General features: G+C 45.0%; 1 protein-coding gene across 1 annotated transcript in view; it reads right to left on the bottom strand.

Annotated features, from left to right (window-relative positions):
- Positions 1 to 568: 568 nt before the first annotated feature.
- The window catches only part of Tead1 (TEA domain transcription factor 1), a 225,281-nt gene continuing 217,117 nt past the window's right edge, over positions 569 to 8,732 (bottom strand). The window contains 3 exon segments of the mRNA XM_051149248.1: positions 569 to 1,049; positions 1,051 to 1,077; positions 6,453 to 6,605. Coding sequence (XP_051005205.1) covers positions 963 to 1,049; positions 1,051 to 1,077; positions 6,453 to 6,605 — 267 coding nt within the window. The 3' untranslated portion in view covers positions 569 to 962.

Raw genomic sequence — 8,732 nt, 5'->3', positions numbered from 1 at the left:
TATCAAATTTCAGCGGTTCAAATATGAACCTGTCTCCATAAAAAATTTGGTGGACCTCATAAAACGTAACTGCACACACAGGATATAACGTTGTAAGCTTAGATTTGTTCCAGTATTATCTACTTATTGCAAAAAGAGCCGTCTTTTCTTTTTCATTAAATAGTCAATTATCACATTAGTACAATACAATTTTACATTTTTAAATATACTATATATGTTAAGGATAAGGGGTGACATTTTCCTCCTTTATAACACCTGTTTCAAGAGTTTAATGAATTAGGGTATTAGTTTCAACCTTGAGAGGGGTAAAGGTACAAATTTGTCTCATTAGGATATTTCTACCAAGTATTTCTTAAGGCTATAGTTTAACATTTGGTTTTAAAATGAAAGAAAGATTTCATTCAAAAAATAATTTAGTGAATTACATTCTTCCATGACTTCCACCCTAATTAGTTACAAAGATAAGTCTAAAGAATCTTAGTTTTCCTGTGCTAGTTTACATTTATATTTAAAGATTAATTTTACTTGTATCTTAAAACAAGAATTTCATGTTGGAAAACAAAACAAAACAAAACTAAATACATTAGTATAAAGGCAGTCAATGCCCCATGGCCAATCCTCTGTCTCAGTACTTTCTACCACAATAGGAAACAGGTCTGCAGAGAGAGAGGCTTAGGCTGTAAGATTCACCTTCCCCAAGGAATTGTGGGTTGCAGATCTGAGGAATACACAAAAAAACTGCATCACAACTTCACAGCTACAATGATAGCATGAACACATGGAAAAAAATAATAATAAGTTCACTCAAACAGGATTTAGAAAAGTCAGGGTGTGACGCCTGGAGGGCCAGGGCAGCACCCTGTGTGGTGAGGTTTACAGTCAGTCGTCTGATAATGGAGAGTGTGTGTGTGCACATACGTGTGTGTATATACAGATATCAATATATATATAAATAACCAGGTTCAGTCCTTTACAAGCCTGTAGATATGATGCTGTGCTCCGTGTTCACTATTTGACACTTCAAATACACAGGCCATGCAGAGGAGAGTTTTCTTGTGTGTCCCTGTTTGTTACCACCTGTTAAAGGAAAAAAAAAGGCATATATATCATCAGCCCACATAAACTGAACGAGGGAGCATGGTCTACCTGTGTCCCAAGAGCATGATTTAACAGGAGAAGAGGCTGTCTTAAGATGATGGCGGATCAGAGCCCTGTTCAGCCTCACTTTGTAGCCTCCAACACACTCAGGAGAGTACAAGTCCCACTGGAGCCCCACTGAGCCTGGCAGCATACACAAGACCCTAGTGGTCACCTGCGAGAACTGGTGTGGTTTCTGTGTTCAGGGCTAATTTGTTTATCATCAATAATCCTCTCTCACAGGGCACTCACATGTTTTAGGTGCTTCTCGTGTGTTTCAGTATTGTTGTTTTTCGTTTTAATTGACAAGTAATTGTAATATATTATAGAGTGATGTGCTGTTTACCTTGTGGAAGGGTTAAGACAAGCTAATTACTATAGTCACCATATTTATTTGTCTTAAAAACACTTAAGGCCTCAATTTCCCCATTCTACATTTCACTTGAGCTAAATTATATTTCGCAACAGCCAACGGCAGAATTAATTTTATGGGCACCTTGATTAGTTATACCACGTTAGCCAACAGTACCAGTGTACTTGCTGTGAAAAGGACAGTGATACACACAAATCCTGCCTGACGCTGCTGCTCCTTATGACACTGGCCGGGCCTCTCACGGTGTGTTAGGAAATGCTTACCCATCCATTGGGCAGCTCTTCTTCACACCCTAGCCTCTTTTCAGATCTGCACTCTGACCTTCCTCCTCACGCTGGCCTCAGCCCCCCAGGCTGCCTCAGAAGGAGCACGATGAAGGACATCCTGATCAAACGCCTCATAGCACCCCGACGGTTCCCTGTGGCTTTCACGCTCAAAAATGTTTTGAACTCTGGTGTCGTATCGAGCTGGTCAAGGGCCTAATTGCCCCTCTGCAATAGCCTTCAAGCACCCAAGCTCAGGGTCCCTGACTGAAAAATTAAGGCCTTGCTTCTGATTTTCCCCGTGGAGTTGTTATTCAGGAAACACCACAGACTGGTGTTTTTTAGTATTCAGTTCACCCAGTAGACTATGAAGAACTGGGACCGTGTTTTCTAGTTAACTAGCTCAGACATGGCATGCCGCGGTCAAGCATGGCATGAGTGAGCAAAGCTTACACTGCCATGTGCCTGTTATGCATTTACTATGTTATGAGATGCCGGGCACAGGCTCTGTGACTGGGTGCTACCGTTCCCTATGGTAGAGAGGGGGCGGGGGTGCCATCTGCTCAAGGCTAACCAGCTCAAAGCTGCTAACTCACATGGAGGTTTGCCCACCTATGAGCTAGGGCTTATCATCTCAGAACTATGAGCCTCTCTGCCAGACACTGGTGAAAGTTTGTTTTTGTTTTTTATTTTTAAGATTTATTTATTTATTTTGTATACAGTGTTCTGCCTGCACACCAGAAGAGGGCACCAGATCTCATTATAGATGGCTGTGAGCCACCATGTGGTTGCTAGGAATTGAACTCAGGACCTCTGGAAGAGTAGACAGTGCTCTTAACCTCTGAGCCATCTCTCCAGCCCCGACACTGGTGACAGTTTTATTTTCCACTCATTTACTGGATGAATGGCTGCCACCCTCATCTGACCTTGGGCTGGCTGCCCCACTCACCTAGTCCATCACAATACTCCGAGCACCTGACACCCATCCACGCATGTAGGTCTTACTTGTTTGGTAAATGTGAAAACTGTCTGCTTGTTCCTCAGCGTAAACACCTTCCTTAGCGTCCCTGAGAACCCCACCCCGACCCCTTCCATGGTGTTTTGTTCAGAAATATCAGCAATTTAAAGGACTGTGTGTGTCATAAGCTGATCATTTGCTTCTTTACGCAACAGGCCGTAAGTTACCACGGTAAATACCGTGCTCTTAACTCGCCTCCCGGCAGCCAGTGCTACATCCATGGTGTGGCTGAGGGATAAAAGACTCTCACTGGTCATCCTGGAGGTAAAAAGGACAGAGTTGAGTGATCCATCTATTAACGGAGCTAGCCAGGCACATCTGAAGACTCTGAGTGGCCTGGCTGGACACACGAAGCAGAGAGGACCTTCAGTTCAAGCTTTCTGTTTCACGCCTCAGTCTATGCTGCTCACCCTGACCTCAGCGGGTTGTAAGGATTCCATAACCACAAAAACGCTATTGCTACTCGCGGTTAAGAATTTTGTTTTTTTAAGTGTTTGTATTATTATTTCTTCACATGTACATGTGTGTACGTCTGTATAAATGCATGTGCCCGAGGTTAGGGGCATTTCCTGCAGCTGGGGTTACAAGCGGTTGCAGGCTTGGACTTGATCTTGGGCTCTCTGAAGGAATAATACATTTCTTTTAAACATTTATTTATTTATTATGTATACAGTGCTCTGCCTGCATGTACACCTGCAGGCCAGAAGAGGGCATCAGATCACAACACAGATGGTTGTGAGCCACCATGTGGTTGCTGGGAATTGAACTCAGGACCTCTGGAAGATCAAACGGTGCAATTAACCCGCTGAGCCCTCTCTCCAGCCCACAATATAAGTTCTTATCCACTGAGCCATCTCTCCAGACCATAAATTTTATAATAACATTTACAAAGGGTCTTTGTAAGATCCAAGAATAATGCTTGGAATTTCTCAGACATACCTATCTTCTTAAAGATTCATTCATTCATTCTGTCTGCCTGTCTGTCTGTACTTAAGATTAAAAACGCAGGGCTCCATGTACAGTAGGCCAAGTTCTCTACCACTGAGCATCTCAGGCCTCTTTTCATTTTGCTTTAAAATATTTTATTTGACTTTACCTTAAAAGTTTGAGTGTTTTCCTGCATGCAGGTACATGTAGCATGTACCCCGGCCTCTGAGAGGCCAGACAAAGGTTGGTAGAGGCCCTGGAGTAAGACACCGGGTAGGAACCTGAACCTGGGTCCTCGGTAAGAACAAGTGCTCTGACTGCCAAGCCAGCTCTATAGACCCAATCCATTCATTATTTATTTTGAGACAGGGTCTCACTAAGATGCTTAGACTGGTTGTGAACTCTCTGTAGCCTGGTAGACCATGAATGTGCAATCCTCCTGGCTTGGCTTCCTGAGTGGATGCGATTTCAGGCCTATAACACCTGCCCTTCCAGCTCTGCTTGCAGCTCTCACTGCCTCTATGTGCTCAGCTCAATTCCGGATGCCAAGAGGATGCAAACAAAGCCCTAGCCCACCTGTCAGCACAGTCTAAAACTGACCTCGATAACCCATTCTTACTTAGCAAAGGATGGGCAGCAGCTGCTACCAAGAGTCAGGAAGTACAATTTTTTCCTGTCCATCATTTGGATAATTTAATTTTTGTAATCTCGAAGTCCATGTCTTTCTTAAGGCTAAGATAATACTTCTAAAAAATATTTCTTGGCAATCATTAATTGCTTATATCAAAACATTTTAACTGCTTAATGATACTTTTGTTGTTGTTTGAGAAGAGTTTCCTATAGCCTAGATTGGCCTTGTACTCCTGATCTTCCTACCTCCATTTACCAAATGCAAGAGGTAGGTGTGTGCGTGTGTGCGTGTGTGCGTGTGTGCGTGCGTGCCTGCGTGCGTGCGTGTGTGCACGTTATTACTGGCTTCAAGACACATTTTAGCCAAGCCTAGTGAGGTCCAGGATTTCTCTGCTGGTGGAAGTTCTATCTCCCAGAGGCCTGTAGCTGACAGGCTGGGCTCTGGGAGAATTAGGGGCTTGGCTCTGACATCTCAGGGCCACATTCAGTTCAGCCAGGCTCTCTGAGGCAGAGTCCAGACTGGGCCACAAACAGAGCTGGAGTTGAAACTCCTGCCACAAGACGTGGTTGGCCACTCACCTAAGAGGTGGTTTGAGTGTCTTGAAAGGACCGCCCCCTCGCTGCCTGCTCCCAAGTGCTGAGGCCTGCACTTGCTTTGTCTTTGTGTGTGTGTTGAGGCCAGAGTTTGAAGTTGCATGCCTTCCCTGATCACCCTTCCACCTTATTTTACTACTGTTTCCTTCTTGAGATATGCTTTCTAGCTACGGAGGTCACTGATGAGGCCCCGCTGGCTGATGGCCTCCAGGGACTGAGCTGTCCGCCCCCACCTCCCCAGGGCCGGGGAGCACAGACAGTGAGTGCCATGAGGCCTGGCCTTTGGTAGGGCAGAGAAGCCGTCCTCAGCCCTCAGGCTTGGGTGGCAAGCCGCCTACTGACTAGAGCCATCCTCCCCAGTTCCCACATACTTGGTTTGTAGCAGGGTACAGTTCTGAGACAGCCACCTGCTCCCTGCTGCCACTCACTCTGCAAACTGCTCATCTCCCACCAAAAGGGTACTGGTGACTATTAAAGACAGGCATTCTCCATTTTCCCCAGACGTCCAGTGTCTAAGCTTTCAGGAGCACACAGCCACCGTTGAGACTCTACTAAGAGTCTCTCTTAGAGACAACCAAACTCGTATTTAAAACCCCATCTTTGCCTGTGGCTCCTAGGACTGAGCTCTGAGATTCCAGTACCTGAGATGGCAGTGACTCCTATTTCTGGCTATGCCGTGACTACTCACGTTGCTAGGTTTACATGGCAAGCACCTTTAACTGAGCTACCTCATTGGCTTGTTTGAAGATAGGGTCTCACTATGTTGTCCAACTTGCCCTCAATCTCCTGATGCCTCTGCCTCAGTCTCCCTATGGGCATTACAAGCAGGCACTACCACATAAGGCTTAAATCAGAGTTTGTTTTTATTTTTTAAACAAAATGGGGCAGGTGGAAAAGAGCCTCTCAAACCAAACCAAAACAGCATCACAGCGGAACCAAATACAACAGGTAAGGGATCCCCGGGTAAACACCCAGGCTCCCCATTCTAGGAACAGAATAATGTGGTGTGACCACAGGGGTGCCCTTGTCACCCCCCAGGGGATCTGTTCTCACTGAGGTTTACTTTGTCATTCTGACCTTCCAGTTTAATCAAGAACTTTTTTTTCTTTTTTTTAAAAAAGCCTTATAAAACTCATTACTGAATATTTTATGAACATATTTTAAGGACCAGAGCCTCTGATTCTGGCAACTGATCCAGAATTTAAAAATTTAAACATTTTTTTGGGACTTTCCTTAACTCGGTAGCCATGGTACAGAAGAAACCGGGCTGTCATTTCCTACCCACCTCTGCTCTGCATTCAGAAACCCCCGATGCGTAGACCTGTCTTCTATCTCACAGCCCAGCACAGCCCAAGTTGGTTAGTTGGGTCATGTAATTCAACTGTTGCCTGGCCGCCACATACCCAAGTGCCCCTGCTGAAAACCGTGGTGCCTCCCCACCCACCTTCCTCACCGTCCCCAAGAAGCCTCAGCACAGACTCTGCCAAACCAGGAGAGAAACAAACATTACCAATAAAATGGTGAAGTTTTCCAAAACACTGTTCATCATGTATTTCTCTGGTAGGTGTTTGAGCTTGTGAATGAAGTTGATCATGTATTCACACATTGGCGAGCGGTTTATTCGGTACACAAATCGGCCGTTCTCGAACCTTGCATACTCCGTCTGTGAGGAAAAGGAGGCTTGAGCGTCTTTATACTTCAAACACAGAGGACGGCTGCTTCTGGAAGCACGCACTTCTCAAAATAAATCACCTTAATATGCGCTGTTATTTGTGTAGGGAAAACAAACCCTACTTCCAAATTTACTGCCTTATACAGAATCCATTATTGTCCTGCAACTTAAAAAAAATGTTGTAAAGGGTGATCTTTAAAGCGTTTGATAGATGCTTTCAGTAAGAGTGTGTGTGTGAGCCAGGCGTGGTGGCGCACGCCTTTAATCCCAGCACTCGGGAGGCAGAGGCAGGCGGATCGCTGTGAGTTCGAGGCCAGCCTGGTCTACAAAGTGAGTCCAGGATGGCCAAGGCTACACAGAGAAACCCTGTCTCGAAAAACAAAAAAAAAAAAAAAAAAAGTGTGTGTGTGTGTGTGTGTGTGTGTATGAGAGAGAGAGAGACACTTCACACACCCCTAAGAGGCAAAGTAACACAAACTTAGATGACACAATATTCTGGCCTACAAAAATACAAAGTGCTAGTACTGATCTAAAAGGAGAGCAGACACGGAGAGTGCAGACTGCAGAGGAGACCACTAGGGCTGACTACACAGAGAACTCAAGACCTTAAGAGAGGAACCTGGGTTACACTGGAGAAGCTGCTCTGTGGGATGCCCTGAAGACAGATCTCCCCTTGAGACAGGTCTCTCCACGTAGCCCTGGCTGGCCTGGAACTAGCCATGTGGACCAGGCTGGCCTCGAACCTCCTGGGGTTAAAGGCATGCACCACCATGCACAACTCTGTAGACAGACCTTTGGTATTAGATCTTTAAATCAGTCTCCTAAACCCAAAGCCGCCTGTTCTAGAAACCAGAATCTAGAAACTGAAACTGACACCAATCATATCCTATTAAAACACCTCAACGAGAGAGAAGTACAAATAGATTTAATATTAATATTACATCTATTGGGGGGGTGTTCAAAATAGGGTTTCTCTGTGTAACCTTGGCTGCCCTGGACTTGCTTTGTATATACTAGGCTGGCCTCAAACTCACAGTGATCTTCCTGCCTCTACCTCCCAAGTGCTGGGATTAGAGGCGTGCGCTACCATGCCCAGCTTAATAATACATCATTTTAAGTGTAATTTTAATGTTCAAAACTGTCTGCCTTTCTACACATTAAATAAAGTGCACATTGTTTAGAGTAGGAAGGCTGGCTCCTCCTAGCTTAGCAAAGACAGAAAAAGAATAGTAAGAGCAACTTGTTGCACCGGACCCCAGAACCTAGTCACAAAGTCACCATGACTAAGGCCGCAGGGTCCTGGGCTGGACAGAGACACGCTGATGTTGAACAGGGTCCTGAAGCCTCTAGGATAATCAGGAATGTTACAGGGAAAGACTCAGCTAGAGAAAGATTAATACTTAACAAGTAGATTTATTTTCACGTTTATTTTGTATGTATGTATGTATGTATGTATGTATGTATGTATGTATGTATGTATGTATGTGTGTGTCACTACATAAGTGTGGAGGTCAAAAGAGAACCTACATGAGTTAGTTCTTTCTCTTCTTCCACCATGTGGGTGCCAGGAATCAAACTTAGACTTTTAGGTTGGCAGCAAGCGCCTTAACCACTGTGCCATCTTGCCAGCAGATTCCCCACCCCACAATCTGATCATAATGTGCTCCTGTTACTCTGTCAGGACAGCCACACACACCCTAGATTTAATTTTCCTTAATGCTCAGGATTCCCAATTGATACTTCCTGTCTCTCAAGACTATTCTTGTTTCTATAATTATGTCCCATTTGTCCCCTGAAAAGTTACTTTCTGGTCACTGCTGCTGGCAAGCATAAAGCGTGACCTCTGCCTCTCCCTCCTCTTTAAGCTTTAATATGCAGTTACTAAATTCCATTTAAAACCTCTTACCGGAGTCCCACTGAAGCCATTTCAGAAAAGCTCATGACCCCAGTTAATTCACCATCAATTCAGCCCACCCATATCCCTCTCCCTGCCTTTTTAACATCCACCTCGCATGGCCCGAGCTGTGTTCAGGGGGCTCTGAGGCAGCCCACACCCTACAGCTCTGCCTAAGCTCTACCCTTCCCTCTCGGGCCAGGATCCTCTAGGCTTGGTTGGAA

The sequence above is a fragment of the Acomys russatus genome, chromosome 7 (genome assembly GCF_903995435.1).
Source record: "Acomys russatus chromosome 7, mAcoRus1.1, whole genome shotgun sequence".
In the NCBI taxonomy this organism is placed as follows: Eukaryota; Metazoa; Chordata; class Mammalia; order Rodentia; family Muridae; genus Acomys; species Acomys russatus.
This window is presented reverse-complemented; position numbering and strand designations above follow the sequence as displayed.